General features: G+C 30.4%; 1 protein-coding gene across 1 annotated transcript; it reads right to left on the bottom strand.

Annotated features, from left to right (window-relative positions):
* Positions 1-6,137: 6,137 nt before the first annotated feature.
* Positions 6,138-6,620, bottom strand: LOC139849771 (basic leucine zipper 43-like). Its single transcript, XM_071839394.1, has one exon. The coding sequence runs from the start codon at positions 6,618-6,620 to the stop codon at positions 6,138-6,140; it is 483 nt and encodes a 160-aa protein (XP_071695495.1).
* Between the last annotated feature and the right edge of the window lie 15,220 nt (positions 6,621-21,840).

Genomic DNA, 21,840 nt, shown 5'->3' with positions numbered 1-21,840 from the left:
GTGTCGGACCAGTAGCTTACCGACTTGAGTTACCTCAACAACTCGCGGCTGTACATAACACTTTCCACGTCTCGAATTTGAAGAAATGTTTTGCTAAAGAAGATCTCACTATTCCGTTAGATGAAATCCAAATCAACGAAAAACTCCAATTCATCGAAGAACCCGTCGAAATAATGGATCGTGAGGTTAAAAGACTTAAGCAAAACAAGATACCAATTGTTAAGGTTCGATGGAATGCTCGTAGAGGACCCGAGTTCACCTGGGAGCGTGAAGATCAGATGAAGAAGAAATACCCGCATCTATTTCCAGAAGATTCGTCAACACCTTCAACAGCTTAAAATTTCGGGACGAAATTTATTTAACGGGTAGGTACTGTAGTGACCCGAACTTTTCCATGTTTTTATATATATTAATTGAGATTAATATTTACATGATTAAATGTTTCCAACATGTTAAGCAATCAAACTTGTTAAGACTTGATTAATTGAAATATGTTTCATATAGACAATTGACCACCCAAGTTGACCGGTGATTCACGAACGTTAAAACTTGTAAAAACTATATGATGACATATATATGGATATATATATATAGTTAACATGATAATATGATAAGTAAACATATCATTAAGTATATTAACAATGAACTACATATGTAAAAACAAGACTACTAACTTAATGATTTTTAAACGAGACATATATGTAACGATTATCGTTGTAAAGACATTTAATGTATATATATCATATTAAGAGATATTCATACATGATAATATCATGATAATATAATAATTTAAAATCTCATTTGATATTATAAACATTGGGTTAACAACATTTAACAAGATCGTTAACCTAAAGGTTTCAAAACAACACTTACATGTAACGACTAACGATGACTTAACGACTCAGTTAAAATGTATATACATGTAGTGTTTTAATATGTATTTATACACTTTTGAAAGAATTCAATACACTTATCAAAATACTTCTACTTAACAAAAATGCTTACAATTACATCCTCGTTCAGTTTCATCAACAATTCTACTCGTATGCACCCGTATTCGTACTCGTACAATACACAGCTTTTAGATGTATGTACTATTGGTATATACACTCCAATGATCAGCTCTTAGCAGCCCATGTGAGTCACCTAACACATGTGGGAACCATCATTTGGCAACTAGCATGAAATATCTCATAAAATTACAAAAATATGAGTAATCATTCATGACTTATTTACATGAAAACAAAATTACATATCCTTTATATCTAATCCATACACCAACGACCAAAAACACCTACAAACACTTTCATTCTTCAATTTTCTTCATCTAATTAATCTCTCTCAAGTTCTATCTTCAAGTTCTAAGTGTTCTTCATATATTCTACAAGTTCTAGTTACATAAAATCAAGAATACTTTCAAGTTTGCTAGCTCACTTCCAATCTTGTAAGGTGATCATCCAACCTCAAGAAATCTTTGTTTCTTACAGTAGGTTATCATTCTAATACAAGGTAATAATCATATTCAAACTTTGGTTCAATTTCTATAACTATAACAATCTTATTTCAAGTGATGATCTTACTTGAACTTGTTTTCGTGTCATGATTTTGCTTCAAGAACTTTGAGCCATCCAAGGATCCATTGAAGCTAGATCCATTTCTCTCTTTTCCAGTAGGTTCATCCAAGGAACTTAAGGTAGTAATGATGTTCATAACATCATTCGATTCATACATATAAAGCTATCTTATTCGAAGGTTTAAACTTGTAATCACTAGAACATAGTTTAGTTAATTCTAAACTTGTTCGCAAACAAAAGTTAATCCTTCTAACTTGACTTTTAAAATCAACTAAACACATGTTCTATATCTATATGATATGCTAACTTAATGATTTAAAACCTGGAAACACGAAAAACACCGTAAAACCGGATTTACGCCGTCGTAGTAACACCGCGGGCTGTTTTGGGTTAGTTAATTAAAAACTATGATAAACTTTGATTTAAAAGTTTTTATTCTGAGAAAATGATTTTTATTATGAACATGAAACTATATCCAAAAATTATGGTTAAACTCAAAGTGGAAGTATGTTTTCTAAAATGGTCATCTAGACGTCGTTCTTTCGACTGAAATGACTACCTTTACAAAAACGACTTGTAACTTATTTTTCCGACTAGAAACCTATACTTTTTTTGTTTAGATTCATAAAATAGAGTTCAATATGAAACCATAGCAATTTGATTCACTCAAAACGGATTTAAAATGAAGAAGTTATGGGTAAAACAAGATTGGATAATTTTTCTCATTTTAGCTACGTGAAAATTGGTAACAAATCTATTCCAACCATAACTTAATCAACTTGTATTATATATTATGTAATCTTGAGATACCATAGACACGTATACAATGTTTCGACCTATCATGTCGACACATCTATATATATTTCGGAACAACCATAGACACTCTATATGTGAATGTTGGAGTTAGCTATACAGGGTTGAGGTTGATTCCAAAATATATATAGTTTGAGTTGTGATCAATACTGAGATACGTATACACTGGGTCGTGGATTGATTCAAGATAATATTTATCGATTTATTTCTGTACATCTAACTGTGGACAACTAGTTGTAGGTTACTAACGAGGACAGCTGACTTAATAAACTTAAAACATCAAAATATATTAAAAGTGTTGTAAATATATTTTGAACATACTTTGATATATATGTATATATTGTTATAGGTTCGTGAATCAACCAGTGGTCAAGTCTTACTTCCCGACGAAGTAAAAATCTGTGAAAGTGAGTTATAGTCCCACTTTTAAAATCTAATATTTTTGGGATGAGAATACATGCAGGTTTTATAAATGATTTACAAAATAGACACAAGTACGTGAAACTACATTCTATGGTTGAATTATCGAAATCGAATATGCCCCTTTTTATTAAGTCTGGTAATCTAAGAATTAGGGAACAGACACCCTAATTGACGCGAATCCTAAAGATAGATCAATTGGGCCTAACAAACCCCATCCAAAGTACCGGATGCTTTAGTACTTCGAAATTTATATCATATCCGAAGGGTGTCCCGGAATGATGGGGATATTCTTATATATGCATCTTGTTAATGTCGGTTACCAGGTGTTCACCATATGAATGATTTTTATCTCTATGTATGGGATGTGTATTGAAATATGAAATCTTGTGGTCTATTATTATGATTTGATATATATAGGTTAAACCTATAACTCACCAACATTTTTGTTGACATTCTAAGCATGTTTATTCTCAGGTGATTATTAAGAGCTTCCGCTGTCGCATACTTAAATAAGGATGAGATTTGGAGTCCATGCTTGTATGATATTGTGTAAAAACTGCATTCAAGAAACTTATTTTGTTGTAACATATTTGTATTGTAAACCATTATGTAATGGTCGTGTGTAAACAGGATATTTTAGATTATCATTATTTGATAATCTACGTAAAGCTTTTTAAAACCTTTATCTATGAAATAAAGGTTATGGTTTGTTTTAAAAATGAATGCAGTCTTTGAAAAATGTCTCATATAGAGGTCAAAACCTCGCAACGAAGTCAATTAATTTGGAACGTTTTTAATCAATAAGAACGGGACATTTCAACTATAGCGTTAAGTTTAGTTACCAGGGTGCTCTGTTACGTAGAATCTATTGATAAACTTTTGATGAAATCTTGTGGTCTATCTTTATATATGTTTATGACTCGAGCAATTAAACCTATAACTCACCAACATTCGTGTTGACTTTTTAGCATGTTTTATTCTCAGGTCCTTAGAATGCTTCCGCTGTGATGTGCTTGTTGCCTGCATGGAGTCTCTCATGCTTTGTACAAAGTTTATTGCATTCAAAATAAAACTGCGTTGTGTAATAAATAATTGGACTGTGATGTCAACCTGTAAATTAAAGACTTATGTATTTTGGGGTTTTGCTTATACCTAAGCACTCGCCCACATGTTTATGACTTTCTATGTTTAGAAAGTCACTTATTTTAATGAATGCAATATTTTATCAAAACGTATCATATAGAGGTCAAAACCTCACTGTGGAATCAATGATTAACGTGCCGCGTCAATAGCGATTTTGACGGGTCGTTACAGCAACTTCAGACTCTACAACTTCAGACTCTAAAAACCTGCAAAATGTTTTTGACTCATCAGATTATTTTTCCAACAATAATCCATTGGTGCCAAACTAATGACACTTTCTTTAATCGTTTTAAGATGAAATTGAAGCTTAGAAGTTGAATTTCAGAGATGATCATATTGGGGGACCATTATTTGTTGCTAAATACCTTTGCGTTTATAAATTTCCAAATAGTATATCTGCATATCCATTTCGATGCTTGCCAAATGAATTTACCTAGCAATGTTGTAGCAAGTCCTTGATCTTCCATGAAAGCTTCACCAATACTTGTACTACTTTGAGATTGAAGATTGCACCATTTGAGTAATAGGATCCAAATATTTTGAACGAATGGACAATTTATTAAAATGTGTTTAATTGTTTCAACATTGTTACGACAAATAGGACATAGCATTGTGTCAAGATCGATATAACGTTTATCAAGTTCTGAGCGGGTGGGGAGTCTACCATTTTCGCTCTCCAAATGAATATAGCAACTTTCTGAGGTAATGCCTTATTTCGAGATGTTTCTTCTTTTAATGACGAGGAGGCGAGTTTTATGTTGTCAATTAATCTAGCTAGAAATTTAGTAGTGAATAAAGCGCTTGTGTCCAATAACCATTTTCACGAGTCATTTTTATCATTTATAGTTGTTGATGAGATGAGTTGGTTAATAACTTAATATCATAGAGCTCAGCATCAGTGCGTCTCTGAGAGGGCCTGGTCCATGACAAACGTCCAAAATTCATTGAGTTTACGTTTGAGATACGTTCAGCAACGGTTGTCATTTTGTTGCTTTCGAGGTTGTATAGTTGACTATGCGAATCTATGAGCTTTCAACTGTTCAACCAATGCTTCTCCCGTTACCTACAATTTTAGAGAACGAGCAAGTAAAATCGATACCAAGTTCAACAATAATTTTGCCTGATTATATGATACAGTTCCAAGTGGTGTGACGACTAATGAGCCGACTATTTTCTATATTTTCCAGCCCACCATTTGACCCATATATGCTCGATATTACATCAACCCAAAAAGCGTTATTTTCATTTTTAAAGCGCCACCACCACTTGTAAATTAATGCGAGGTTTTATTGAGTAGAGCCAATGTTTAGGCCACCATTGTCATATATAACTAAAACCCGATCCCACTTGACCGAGCAAAGTTTATTACCCGATTCATTCCCCCCCCCCCCCCCCCCCCCCCCCCCCCCCCCAAAAAAAAAAAAAAAAAACACGACAATAAGACTCAAGAGTTTTAGTTATTTTAGCCGGGGCCGAAACAAAAAGTAGTATAATAGTAAGCTACTAAGGATAGAAACGCCCCCTGAAATCTTCATGATCCCAGAAAGCTCACCAAACTTTTATCAATTTCAAAGTAATGCCCTGAAAGTATATAAACAAACACAAAGAAGTAAAAAGAACAAAGTTAAAACAACATAATTTATTAACGATAAATCAAATAACTTGTAATCACCACACCAGTATCTAACAGCTAAATATTAAAATAGAAAGACAGAACATAACTCTTGAATGATTTCGTCGGATCAAATATGTTAGATACTGTTGAATTATAATTCTGCACGTGAAGTTTGTTTTCAATATTGGGTCAAGCTTGGACCGAGTATTAAGGAAGTGGAGCATAATTCGGATCATGGGCATCATGGGCCGATCAGTTATTGTTTTGTTTGCTATTTAATAGGTGTTAATTTTTCTTTAGAAGTTATCCAAATATTAGTTTCTTTCAGTATCTTTTCTATATTGTAATCGTTGATTAAAGCAAATAAAACCCAGAGAAAATTGTCCCAGTTCTTGTGCATCTCTTTCGTTTCTTTTTACATTGTACCTGGTTCAATCCAACAGATACATGGATTAATTGTGCTTAGAAACATAATCAAACCCAGAAAATAACAGGAAAAAAAAAAAAAAGAAATGACCCATTAATTTTTCTATAATCTGTTTGTAATTATCAACTAAAAGTGGATTCATTCAATCATCATCTTGAAGAGCTTTAAGATTGGTATAAGTAGGAGCAAGTTGTGCTTCATTAAGCAAGTGTTTTAGCTCAATTATTTCTTTCTTAAGCCTATCATTTTCTTGGACCATTTGTACATGAGTTTCCAAAAATTGGTTAAGCTCGTTAATGAGTCCATGATTCTCGTTTCCGAGCCGGAGTACTTGGGTGCAGAGTTCATCGAGTTGCCTTTGTTTCCTCATCCTAGACCTTCGAGCCGACTCCCTATTCGATACCATCCTTCTTTTCTTCCTTTCATTGATGATGCTCATGTGGTTCTCTTCTGCTTCATCTGAAGTACTTGAATTGTTGCAAGATGTTTGTTGAGAGAAATCGAGACCAGGAATTCGATTATCCTTGTGGTAATCATGTAGAGAAGATGGGATGTTCTGTAGTGAATTGAAGGCTTTAAGGAAGGTGGTGGGAAGATTGTGAAATTGAGTGCAGTTTGTTGTCATGTTTGTATGAGGATGATGATGTTGATAATGTGTTGGGAGACCATAAGATAAGGAATGGAGAGGTTTTATAGGAGAGAAAGAGATAAAGGTTTTTTTTTATGATGTATGCATGTATATAGGCTAGCGTGAGCTTTATTGTATTTATACAAAATTTTAGAACATTTTTAACGCAGCGTCACGGAGTCTCGTCAGACGCGCTGGCGACGGGTGACGCCTCGACGCCTCTAACGGGGCATCACGTGTGACGATTTTGAGGAGTCAGTTAAAAATTAAACGGAAAAAAAAAATCGTCAAATGTACGTGGCAGCTTGTGATTGGTCCGATTTTAAAGCCGGTGAGCAACGGCTATGTGCCATTTTTCAGTTTTTATTTATTTAAATAATTTATATAATTATCTATATAAACACATACACACTTTCAGTTTTAATACATCAACACAGTACTTTCTATAATTTTTGCACTTTCAATCCTACTATTTTTATAATTAAATGACATCGTATTTACTTAATTCCGAATCCGATTCGAAAGACGAGTGGATTATTGAACTAATTCAAGAATTAGAGGATGAAGATTCCGAAGTCGAATCCGAGCGTGTTCCAATATCCCGAATTTATGTTGCAAGAAATCGTGAGCAAGCCGCACAAAACTTATGGAAGAATTATTTTAGTCAAGCATATTTGAAACCTTCACTACAAGAAAAAAGAGAACAGACGACGACCATTTTTTGCAAGAGATCGTGAGCAAGCCGCACAAAACTTAGTGTTGTTTGATGTTTATTATTGTTGGTGTTATATGTTGTTAGCTGCTATAAAATGGTATGAAACAGGTTTCGGAAAAACGCCCAGAATTTCGGGTAGGATGCTGAAAATACAGCAGAATCATGTTTCTGGTGCAGGTAGCTTTTTAGCGGCGATGATCGCAGCAAAACAAAACCTGAAATTTTTTTTTTGTCACACTACTCGCCGCAAATAAGTCGCCGCAAAAAAGAATTTCCATTTTCTTTTTTCTTTTTCTTAATAAAAGTGGGCCCCAGAAGATTTAAGACGGCGAACTTACGGTGTCGAGGTTTAGAGCGGCGATACCTCGCCACAGAAGATCTTTTGCGGAGATAAAACCTATTTATTGCGGCGATTTTTCGCGCCACAAAAAATGTATTTTCTAGTAGTGCTTTCGTCCACATTCCGCACTATGAATTAGTTTATTTTATAATTAAAATTGTATTATTAAAGTTATGTAATGGTTAAATATTATGTATCGTTGAATTATATTATGAAATATTAATTTATGACTTTTTTGTATTTTATATATATTTAATTTTATGTAATATATTTTGTATTCATTTTCAATCAAAAAGAAAATATAAAACTGGTAAAACCCACATGAATTTGACACTCAAATCGGACACAGGGGTTATTGAGGGTCAAATTCTGACACTCTCACGTCACAGACAGATTATAATAACAAAGTGGGTTTTAGCTAATCAAGATTAAAAAATTTGACATGGCAAAAAAAGGACCATTAGATTAACTTTTATCTTTCAATAATAGCCATTGATTCTATTCATCACTCAACATTATGTATGTGTTGATGCCTTGATGGTACCTGAAATGTCCCGTTCATATTGATTATAAACGTTCCATATTAATTGATTTCGTTGCGAGGTTTTGACCTCTATATGAGACGTTTTTCAAAGACTGCATTCGATTTTAGAACAAACCATAACCTTTAAAATATTACGACGATTATCAAATAATGATAATCTAAAATATAGCGTTTTTCACACGACCATTACATAATGGTTTACAATAATATTACACATCAACATAAGTCTTCGAATGCAGTTTTTAAACAATATTATACAAGCATGGACTCAAAATCTTGTCCTTAATTTAGTATGCAACAGCGGAAGCTCTTAATTATCACCTGAGAATAAACATGCTTAAAACGTCAACAAAATTGTTGGTGAGTTATAGGTTTAACCTACATATTATCAAATCATAATAATAGACCACAAGATTTCATTTTTATAACACATCTCATATCAGGCATTTCGCAAACTGCATAGAGATAAAAATCATTCATATGTTGAACACCTGGTAACCGACCTTAACAAGATGCATATAGAATATCCCCATCATTTCGGGACTCTCATCGGATATGATAAATCGAAGTACTAAAGCATCTGTAACTTGGATGAGGCTTGTTGGGCCAAATAGATCTATCTTTAGGATTCGCGTTAATTAGGGGCCATTTCCCTAATTCTTAGGCTACCAAGCTAAAAAGGGGCATATTCGGTTAGATAATCCAACATAGAAAGTATTTTCGATTACTTGTGTCTATTTTGTAAAATATTTATAGAATCGCATGTATTCTCATCCCAAAAAAAATAATAGATTTTAAAAGTGGGACTATAACTCACTTTCACAGATTTTTACTTCGTCGAGAAGTAAGACTTGGCCACTGGTCGATTCACGAACCTATAACAAATATGTACATATATATATCAAAGTATGTTCAAAATATATTTACAACATTTTTAATACGTTTTAATGTTTTATGTTTATTAAGTCAGCTGTCATCGTTAGTAACCTACAACTAGTTGTCCATAGTTAGATGTACAGAAATAAATCGATATATATTATCTTGGATCAATCCACGACCCAGTGTATACACGTCTCAGGCTAGATCACAACTCAAAGTATATATATTTTTGGAATCAACCTCAACCCTGTATAGCTAACTCCAACATTACTGCATATAGAGTGTCTATGGTTGTTCCAAATAATATATATATACATGGGTCGATATGATATGTCAAAACATTTGCATACGTGTCTATGGTATCCCAAGATTACATAATATATTAGAATACATGTAATACAATATTAGTTAGCTAGGATATGATTAATATAGATTTGTTACCAATTTTCACGTAGCTACAACAAGAAAAAATTATCCAATCTTGTTTTACCCATAACTTCTTCGTTTTAAATCCATTTTGAGTGTTTCAAGTTGCTATGGTTTCATATTGAACTTAAGTTTATGAATCTAAACATAAAAAGTATAAGTGTATAGTCGGAAATACAGGTTACAAGTCGTTTTTGTAAAGGTAGTCATTTCAGTCGAAAGAACGACGTCTAGATGACCATTTTGGAAAACATACTTCTACTTTGAATTTTACCATGATTTTTGGATATAGTTTCATGTTCATAAGAAAAATTATTTTCCTAGAAGAACAACTTTTAAATCAAAGTTTATCATAGTTTTTAATTAACTAACCCAAAACAGCCCGCTGTGTTACTACGACGGCGTATATCCGGTTTTACGGTGTTTTTCGTGTTTCCCGGTTTTAAATCATTAAGTTAGCATATCATATAGATATAGAACATGTGTTTAGTTGATTTTAAAAGTCAAGTTAGAAGGATTAACTTTTGTTTGCGAACAAGTTTAGAATTAACTAAACTATGTTCTAGTGATTTCAAGTTTAAACCTTCGAATAAGGTAGTTTTATATATATGAATCGAATGATGTTATGAACATCATTACTACCTCAAGTTTAGTAGGTAAAACTACTGGAAGTGACAAGAAATGATCTAGCTTCAATGGATCTTGGATGGCTTGAAAGTTCTTGAAGAAGAATCATGACACGAAAACAAGTTCAAGTAAGATTATCACTCGAATTAAGATAGTTATAGTTATAGGAATTGAATCAAAGTTTGTATATGAGTATTACCTTGATTTAGAATGATATATTACTGTAAACAACAAGGATTTCTTGAGGTTGGATGATTAATTTACAAGATTGAAAGTGAGCTAGTAAACTTGAAAGTATTCTTGATTTTATGAAACTAGAACTTGTAGAATTTATGAAGAACACTTAGAACTTGAAGATAGAACTTGAGAGAGATTACTTAGATGAAGAAAATTGAAGAATGAAAGTGTTTGTAGGTGTTTTTGGTCGTTGGTATATGGATTAGATATAAAGGATGTGTAATTTTGTTTACATGTAAATAAGTCATGAATGATTACTAATATTTTTGTAATTTTATGAGATATTTCATGCTAGTTGCCAAATGATGGTTCTCACATGTGTTAGGTGAAAGGACCCATCCTAATCCATCCGGACAAAGTCCATATTGATTATAAACGATTCACAACAGTTGATTACATCGCGAGGTATTTGACCTCTATATGATACATTTACAAACATGGCATTCGTTTTTGAAAAGACAATCTTTCATTACATCGAAAGTTGACGGTATGCATACCATTTCATAATACATCTAACTATAATTGACTTAATAATAATCTTGATGAACTCAACGACTCGAATGCAACGTCTTTTGAAGTATGCCATGAATGACTCCAAGTAATGTCTTTAATATGAGCTAATGCACAGCGGAAGGTTTCTTTCATACCTGAGAATAAACATGATTTAAAGTGTCAACCAAAAGGTTGGTGAGTTCATTAGTTTAACATAAATAATCATTTCATAATTTTAATAGACCACAAGATTTCATATTTCCATTTCTCATAAACATACGTCCCATGCATAGAGACAAAAATATCATTCATATGGATTGAACACCTGGTAACCGACATTCACAATTTGTATATAAGAATATCCCCATCATTTCGGGATCCTCCTTCGGAAATGAAATAAATTTCGAAGTACTAAAGCATCCGGTACTTTGGATGGGGCTTGTTGGGCCCGATAGATCTATCTTTAGAATTCGCGTCAATTAGGTTGTCTGTTCCCTAATTCTTAGATTACCAGACTAAAAAGCGGCATATTCAGTTTCGATCATTCAACCATAGAACGTAATTTCGATTACTTGTGTCTATTTCGTAAAACAGTTATAAAAATTGTGCATGTATTCTCAGCCCAAAAATATAAAGGGTAAAAAGGCAAATGAAACTCACAGTAATGTATTTTGTAGTAAAAATACATATGACGATATTGAACAACAGAACAATGCAGGGTTGACCTTCGATTCACGAACCTATATCATTTGTTTATTTATTAATATACATAATTGTAATCGAACAAGTATATATATATATATATATATATATATATATATATATATATATATATATAAATAAATATATTTAATATATTTTAATTTATATATATTTATCTAACTAATATTTATCATTTAATATTTATATTAATAATAATAATTTATATTAAAGATTATATATGATAAAATATATCTTTATATTAGTTGTTATATTTTATATAGCTTTAGCTAATATCATTCTAACATTAACAATATGGTGATATGTGATATTAATATTTTTGTAATGTTCTTTTATATAAAAAGTGTTTATTTGTAATAATACTAATAATAATAACGACAGTTTTTAGAAAAATGCTAACTTTGATAATAACAATAATACTTAAAACAATGGTTTTAATCATATTGGTGCTACAACTATTACTTTAATGATAACACTAATAATAATAATACTTATAATGATAGCAATAATAATGTTTATGGTACTTATAATGTTAATTGTTATATTAATAATAATTATAATACTAATACTAATAATAACAATATTAATATGTCATATTGTTTTCCTAATAACGATAATAATAATCATAATAATAATGATAATAATTATAATAATAATTATAATGTTAATACTAGTATTATTAGTAATAACTTTAATAATAATAATGTTAGTAACAATAACAAATTTATAATCATAATTATAACCTTAATAACTAATAAATATAACAATAATAATCATGTTAATAAGAACAATAATAATAATAAATAATGATAGTTAAATATATAAAGACTACCTCAAAAACTTGTCCAAAAAGAATACGCCCCATACCGGGTTCGAACCCAAGACCTCACGCTTCCCTGACACACACATAAACCAGCTGGGCTACGCCCAATTTCCAAAATATTATAGAACTGATAAATATATCCGAAATCATTTTCTGTTCTTGTCCATCTTCTTCACAACTCAATCAATGAACTCAATTCAAACTCATCCCAAATTAAACCCGTGTATTATATAATCGTTTAAGACTTAATGTTATCATTTATACACTTATCTATGTTTAATTAGTTTAAAAAAAATAAAAAAAATATCAGTCCCTTTGGCCGTCGCTAAATAGAAAGAAAAAAAATTGATTGTACAATTTTGAAAGTTTTAGTCTATGATGATAACATGAAAAAGTTTGTAAATTGTTTATGGAAACGAATGGAATCCTCAATTGAACTTGAATCAAAACAGAAAACTTGAATTCGTTTAAAGGACAATGTTTGACTTTTTGTTTCAAGAACTTTGACTTCGGAATTAAAGCTCGATAATTGGAATTTGATCTTGAAACTTTACAGAGAGATTACTTAAGAGATTCCTAACACATCTGTATTTATGGATTTTTAAAATTCATTAATGTTCGAGCTTTTGTAAAAAAAAATATGAATAACAGATACAGTCGACAGATATATATATATATATATATATATTTTGGTTTGATTTCGTTAAAATAAAAAAAACTACAGCAAGAATCACTACCTGAATTTAAATCACTTCTGTATCATTTGCTTTTGAAATATGATACAAGTTTGATCAATTTGTTTGAGTGAATCGAACAGAGATAAAGAGTTGTTCCTATTATTTTCATTTGAATCAAACAGATGATATCAGCTAATAACTTTTATATTAGTTACAGATGAGAGAAAATCGAGTGACCTGTTATCCAATAAAAGATGATTTCTTGTTTTATGTAGAAACTAACCCTACACTCATTCACGAGCAAGGGAAAGAAAGTCAGAAAAGCAAATAGATAAATACAAAACAGATTAGGCATTTTTTTTTTTATATATTTTTGCTTATACTGTGTGATGCCAACTGTATGGACACAATATTGTGTCAAAACCTTATTGTACTTTGAGTTTTTATTTAATACATAACTGCCATTTTTAAAAAAAAATACAAAATAGATTATGATATATATCTCTAATAATATCTTTTTTAGCCATTATATATATTTAGTACTAATAAATAGATATATTAATATATTAATTAATAAAAATAATAATATTGTTATTAATAATGATATAAAAAATATAATAGAAGTAATGATAATGTTAATCTTAATATGGAGATAATAATAATATTAATATAACAAAATAATATTATCACATAGCTTATTTACGTGGAATGAAATATTATAGAGTTCTATAATATTTATAAATTTACTTATAATACAATACATAATAATAACAATTATTATAACTGATAATATTTAAATTACAATTATAATATATACATGAAACTAATATTGATATTGATATTAATATTGGCATTACTAATGATAGTAATAATAAAGTTACTATAACGATCATATTCTTAACTTGTATTTACATTTGACATATAAAATTTATTAATTATTAAATTTAATGATTATATATATAGTAACTTACATTAAGTATTAAATTCTTATATATATACTACAATAGTAACAACAATACCCAATCCCACAAGTGTAGTAAAATCGTATATATATATATATATATATATATATATATATATATATATATATATATATATATATATATATATGTGTGTGTGTGTGTGTGTGTGTGTGTATATATATTATGATATCCATATTATCATAATTATCTATAGAAATCCTATATTTATATATAAATTCATTTTAAGTACAACTTAATTATTTCGTATCTTATCTTACATATTTAGTTTTAATGTTTAAATTATATTTAAAATTTCAATTTATTATATATACTATATTATATGTATATACATATTTACTTATCAACCAATGTTCGTGAATCGTCGGAATCGGTCAAAGATCAATTGAATATATGAACCTAGTTTCAAAGTTTTCGAGACTCAACATTACAGACTTTGCTTATCGTGTCGGAAACATATAAAGATTAAGTTTAAATTTGGTCGAAAATTCCCGGGTCATCACAGTACCTACCCGTTAAAGAAATTTCGTCCCGAAATTTGAGTGTGGTCGTCATGGCTAACAATAAAAATGTTTTCATGATGAATATGAATTAATAATTAGAGTTTTATCATTATTGGGTAATGAAGATAAAACAATTCGATTATTCGAAGAGTACGAGTGAAGCTATCACAAAAGAATGGAATGAGTAAAAGCAGGTTCGTCTTAACTAATGACATAATCATGGTTGATTTTATAAAATAAGATGTATCATAACTTTTGACATAGTCATGGTAGAATTTAGAAAATAAGGTTCGTCTTAACTTTTGACGTTGTTTTGGTTGAATTCCGGAATTCAAGGAATTTAAAGAAAATCTTCGAAATCTAAAAGATTTTATTCTTCTGCGAATAAGGGAATTAAGATCTCTTAATTAAATACGGTGATCTGCCTAGATTACTACGTCTGATTTTTCCATTATAAATGTACCTTTTCCGTTCCATTAATTTCCACCACTTCTATACTCAATTCCCAAATTCAAAAGATTTATGAAACTGCTTAACCCTGTTCTGATCCTTGTTCTTATTCTAACTATCGTAATGATCGTTCTTCTTTTTCAACTCCCACCTGAAGAATATGTTTATTTTTATGATGCTCTAGGGATTATTTTATTTATAATCCTCCCATGTCTTTATATTGCCATACGTATTGATATCCAAGGTTTGTAATTTCGGTGTTGTCATTGTGCTTTATATTTTCTTTTATATTCAAAAGTTCCATACTTTTGTCTCCTCTTCCTGACTTCAAGTCAAGCGAATAATATCCAGAATTCGTAGGTATGCGGTTTCGGATGAACATAATTAATGTTATAAGAAAGAAATCGTAATGGCACTATTTTGATTTGGTAAATTACCAGAATATCCGAAAAGATAGAACTATCAAGAAGGTATGTTCTTAATATGTTTGGAGATTGGGTAGAATGTAAGAGTAGTGTAAATGGCACATGACGATGGTATGTTCTGTGAATCATCACGTTCCATTAGAAACTCAGCATGACTTACTGTAATATAATCACGTTGATCAAGTGTCATTATATTATACTAACTCATGCATCAGTTCCCAACATTACTTCAATAACTTTCATATTTTAAGCTCGAAAGTTTACAGAATATATAAACTAACAGTTTCTATATGATGTAACACTGATAGTACGAAGAGATTAATGATTTCAGGTAAGAACAGTTAAGAAAATATCTTCAGGAATATGGAGGGATATTTATAATGAAAGATACGATGATATCTTGGAATTTCTAATATCGATGGATGATGAAGAATATTTATCCATAAGGGTTTAGATTCGGAAGCAAGATATTTGTTAAAGATTTTATCAGAAACAGAATCATTTGGATTCTTTGAAGTCAAACTTATTCTTTGTGATTTGTCCACGGCTTCCTTCATAGTTACGCATAATCTGCTTTTTGGTACTAAATTTTTCTATTGAATGTTTCCATTATAATGATACACAGGAAGCACGAAGAGGTATATAATTTCGAACGAGAATATTTATGAAAATATCCTCAGAAATATCGAAGATATTGATGATGATATTTTGGAATTTCTAAGTTCGATGGTTGATGGAGAAAGATTTTTCCGTAAGATTTAAACATGACTTCGGAGCAAGATATTCTCTAAAGATTTCAACGGATCCAGAATTATCTGAATTCTTTGAATATAGGGTATGGTCCTTGTATTTGTCCTTAGTATCCTTCATGATTAACTCTATCCGTTTTCTAGTTCCAACGTTTCTGAGCTTTTCCAATGTATTATTCTTTATCATCAAACTTCCGATGACTAAGGTCGTTTACGGTTGCCTACTGTTTCTGCTGCTTCATTCAGCTTTTTCAAAGTTCAATGTATTGATTCGTAAGCTGGGTGCCTTTTCAAAATTTCAGAATTAAAGATTGTAATCATAGAAGATAATTGTTATAAGTATACATTTAACTATTGATGTAGACATGCTGCGAGATTTCAAAATACTAATTGCTAATTCCCGATGGTTGGTATGGTAATTCTTGTTATAAGATGTAAATGAGTAAATGATAGGGTTTCATTGAATATAGTGATTTTTCGAAAAGTCATAGATCAACGGAGTTGTTGGTAAATTTACTGCTAATGTGGTGAGATAGAAACGGTTTCCCGGTATCGATGACGAAAGACAACTTATATATCAGGGTTATAATAAGCTAATCCGAGTGAAAAGTCGAAGTTGACTTGTGAAGCTGTGACAAAATTGTCTAATTTGAAAAAGAGTTGCAATGTTATTTTCGGTAATAATAATGCCAAAGGAGCTAACACAGACACGTGTTAAACTTTTACTTAGGGTCCGGGAGTTTTCAGGTGCATAACTATATGCGTCCATCTTTTCTTCCATAGATGGTTGGTTCATCCTTTCAATTGAGGTGTTTTTAAGAATCATGAAAGTTTTAAACGCAGAATGGAGTTGTCAAGATACTAATGAAGTTTAGAATGAAATCAAGTGGCAAACTTGAAGAATTGTTTAGTTTCATATATTATAATTAATATTTTAATTCATTTTAATTGTCCAATGTTGATAGTCCTCAGTTGATAGTCCACAGTTAGCAGTGTACAAATAATAATTCATATATAGTTTACTATATAATATTCAAATTAATTAATACGTATCGTGACCCGTGTACATGTCTCAGATTCGATCACAACTCAAACTATATATATTATTGTAGAATCAACCTCAACCCTGTATAGCTAACTCCCGCATTACTGCATATAGAGTGTCTATGGTTATTCCAAATAATATATATAGATGGGTCGATATGATATGTCAAAACCTTGTATACGTGTCCCGACATTTAAAGTGCGTAAAATACATAACAGAATTTAAATGACGATAAATAAAGTGCGTAAAGTAAATAACAGAAATTAAATGACGATAAATAAAATTGCGATAATTAAACTGCGATAAATAAAATGTAATCAGTTAGCTAGGAACAGTTAGCTGGAAACAGTTAGCGTGGATTCTTAACAAAATTTCTCATAGTTAATTTGTTTGTTTCTAACAAATTTTATTTTGTACAATGTTTTCTTCATTATGCCACTTGTTGGATTCTGATAGGTCAAAATCCAAATATGAAATTGAACTTGGATGAAAATAGTTGTTCTTTGGTGAATGGATACGTATATGTGTGAATTTGAGCAGTGTTGTTAATGACAGTTGAATCTGAATTGAAGAATGTACAGTGTAACTTATTAACGTGAGATCTAAATATTCCTCGGGTATTACCTACCCGTTAAAATATTTTCACCATTAACAGTTTGTACAAGAGAATTTTTAATCACAATCTTTATGAAAGTATATATACATATATATTTTCTTCAGATGTAATTATGGATTTAATGAGTCAATATAATATTAAACTCATTTGATTTTAGATTTGAGCTAGAATAAGTAATCTCTAAAACTATTAGGATCCACATTTTCTTCGCAGAATATTAATGAAATTATGGATCAATACTTCATCGTTCATTGCTGCTGGTACTCCTTGTTATCTATGGTGCGTATGATGTTGGTGTTCGTGGGGCAGATTGTGAAATTGAGTCTTGGGATGCGGATGTTGTTGTTGGTGATACCGTTGATGTTGATGATGTTGCTGAAGCTGGTACATTTTGCACCATATTTTTCAAGGCTACAACTCAGGCGCGAAGCTCGTTGACTTCTTATATTACTCCGGGATGATTGTCTGTCGGAACGAATGGATGAATAAGGTTTAGAATTTTAGATAGAATATAATCGTGGTGAGATATTCGGGAAATGAGGGTGAAAATGGTGTTTCGGTGTGGTTCGTCGGTAAGTGCTTCAGGTTCTTCACTAAGAGGTGAATTTGGTTGATGGAAAGGATTGCCTTCTTCTCGTCTCCATTAATTAAGTCGACTACGAACTCATCATATGAATTGGGGATGGTTGGTTGGTTGATTCATTCTGGTGACGCTGCTTTCGGAGCTTAGGTGAACGTCCACGTCGGAATAGCTGTCGGAATAACTATCGGAATAGCTATCAGAATTCGAGGGACTCGAACTGGTTGAAGGATTCATCCCGTACAATCAGATGAAGAATTTTCGATAAGAAATATATTATAAGATGTAGATTAGTACCTTGCAATACATAATTTACATATGCATATATAATACTAAAATCCCATAAGTTACGGAGGAATCTACGGAAGCTGTCAGGCAAAGTAACAACAACAGATATGCTAAGATATGAATTTATCTATACACTGTCTATGCAATAGCGGCAGTAAGACATGTCTAGACTTTAAGGATGATAAACAAGTAATTTTTGACACGAAATGATAAGCAAAACTTTTGACATGCAGACACGGTCGAAGTCCAGACTCACTAATGCATCCTAACGACTATCAGCTAGACATACTAATGCAAGACCTGGTTCGCTAAGACCACTGCTCTGATACCAACTGAAAGGACCCGTCCTAATCCATCCGGACAAAGTCCATATTGATTATAAATGATTCACAACAGTTGATTACATCGCGAGGTATTTGACCTCTATATGATACATTTACAAACATTGCATTCGTTTTTGAAAAGACAATCTTTGATTACAACAAAAGTTGAAGGTATGCATACCATTTCATAATACATCTAACTATAATTGACTTAATAATAATCTTGATGAACTCAACGACTCGAATGCAACGTCTTTTGAAGTATGCCATGAATGACTCCAAGTAATGTCTCTAATATGAGCTAATGCACAGCGGAAGGTTTCTTTCATACCTGAGAATAAACATGATTTAAAGTGTCAACCAAAAGGTTGGTGAGTTCATTAGTTTAACATAAATAATCATTTCATAATTTTAATAGACCACAAGATTTCATATTTCCATTTCTCATAAACATACGTCCCATGCATAGAGACAAAAATATCATTCATATGGATTGAACACCTGGTAACCGACATTCACAATTTGTATATAAGAATATCCCCATCATTCCGGGATCCTCCTTCGGACATGATATAAATTTCGATGTACTAAAGCATCCGGTACTTTGGATGGGGCTTGTTGGGCCCGATAGATCTATCTTTAGGATTCACGTCAATTAGGGTGTCTGTTCCCTAATTCTTAGATTACCAGACTAAAAAGGGGCATATTCAGTTTCGATCATTCAACCATAGAACGTAATTTCGATTACTTGTGTCTATTTCGTAAAACAGTTATAAAAATTGCGCATGTATTCTCAGCCCAAAAATATAAAGGGTAAAAAGGTAAATGAAACTCACAGTAATGTATTTTGTAGTAAAAATACATATGACGATATTGAACAACAGAACAATGCAGGGTTGGCCTTCGATTCACGAACCTATATCATTTGTTTATTTATTAATATACATAATTGTAATCGAACAAGTATATATATATATATATATATATATATATATATATATATATATACATATATATATATATATACATATATATATATATATATATATATATATATATATATATATACATATATATATATATATACATATATATTTATCTAACTAATATTTATCATTTAATATTTATATTAATAATAATAATTTATATTAAAGATTATATATGATAAAATATATCTTTATATTAGTTATTATATTTTATATATCTTTGGCTAATATCATTCTAACATTAACAATATGGTGATATGTGATATTAATATTTTTGTAATGTTCTTTTATATAAAAAGTGTTTATTTGTAATAATACTAATAATAATAACGACAGTTTTTAGAAAAATGCTAACTTTGATAATAACAATAATACTTAAAACAATGGTTTTAATCATATTGGTGCTACAACTATTACTTTAATGATAACACTAATAATAATAATACTTATAATGATAGCAATAATAATGTTTATGGTACTTATAATGTTAATTGTTATATTAATAATAATTATAATACTAATACTAATAATAATAATATTAATATGTCATATTGTTTTCCTAATAACGATAATAATAATCATAATAATAATGATAATAATTATAATAATAATTATAATGTTAATACTAGTATTATTAGTAATAACTTTAATAATAATAATGTTAGTAACAATAACAAATTTATAATCATAATTATAACCTTAATAACTAATAAATATAACAATAATAATCATGTTAATAAGAATAATAATAATAATAAATAATGATAGTTAAATATATAAAGACTACCTCAAAAACTTGTCCAAAAATAATACGCCCCATACCGGGTTCGAACCCAAGACCTCACGCTTCCCCGACACACACATAAACCAGCTGGGCTACACCCAATTTCCGAAATATTATAGAACTGATAAATATATAACCCGAAATCATTTTCTGTTCTTGTCCATCTTCTTCACAACTCAATCAATGAACTCAATTCAAACTCATCCCAAATTAAACCCGCGTATTATATAATCGTTTAAGACTTAATGTTATCAATTATACACTTATCTATGTTTAATTAGTTTAAAAAAAATAAAAAAAAAATATATGTCCCTTTGGCCGTCGCTGAATAGAAAGGAAAAAAAATTGATTGTACAATTTTGAAAGTTTTAGTTTATGATGATAACATGAAAAAGTTTGTAAATTGTTTATGGAAATGAATGGAATCCTCAATTAAACTTGAATCAAAATAGAAAACTCGAATTCGTTTAAAGAACAATGTTTGACTTTTTGTTTCAAGAACTTTGACTTCGGAATTAAAGCTCGATAATTAGAATTTGATCTTGGAACTTTACAGAGAGATTACTTAAGAGATTCCTAACACATCTGTATTTATGGATTTTTAAAATTCATTAATGTTCGAGCTTTTGTAAAAAAAAATATGAATAACAGATACAGTTGACAGATATATATATATATTTTGGTTTAATTTCGTTAAAATAAAAAAAAACTACAGCAAGAATCACTACCTGAATTTAAATCACTTCTATATCGTTTGCTTTTGAAATATGATACAAGTTTGATCAATTTGTTTGAGTGAATCTGTGATGACCCAGAAATTTTTGACCAAATTTAAACTTAATCTGTATATGGTTTCGACATGATAAGCGAAGTCTATTTAATTGAATCTCAAAAATTTTGAACTGTTTCTTATATTCACTTGACCTTCGACTGCTCTCGACGATTCACGAACAATTAATTGTAAATAGATATATGTATATGTATATATAAATAATAATTCTAAATATA

This window comes from Rutidosis leptorrhynchoides, chromosome 5, assembly GCF_046630445.1.
Source record: "Rutidosis leptorrhynchoides isolate AG116_Rl617_1_P2 chromosome 5, CSIRO_AGI_Rlap_v1, whole genome shotgun sequence".
Classification (NCBI taxonomy): domain Eukaryota; kingdom Viridiplantae; phylum Streptophyta; class Magnoliopsida; order Asterales; family Asteraceae; genus Rutidosis; species Rutidosis leptorrhynchoides.
Note: the sequence above shows the minus strand (reverse complement) of the source record. Positions and strands in the feature narration are given on the sequence as shown.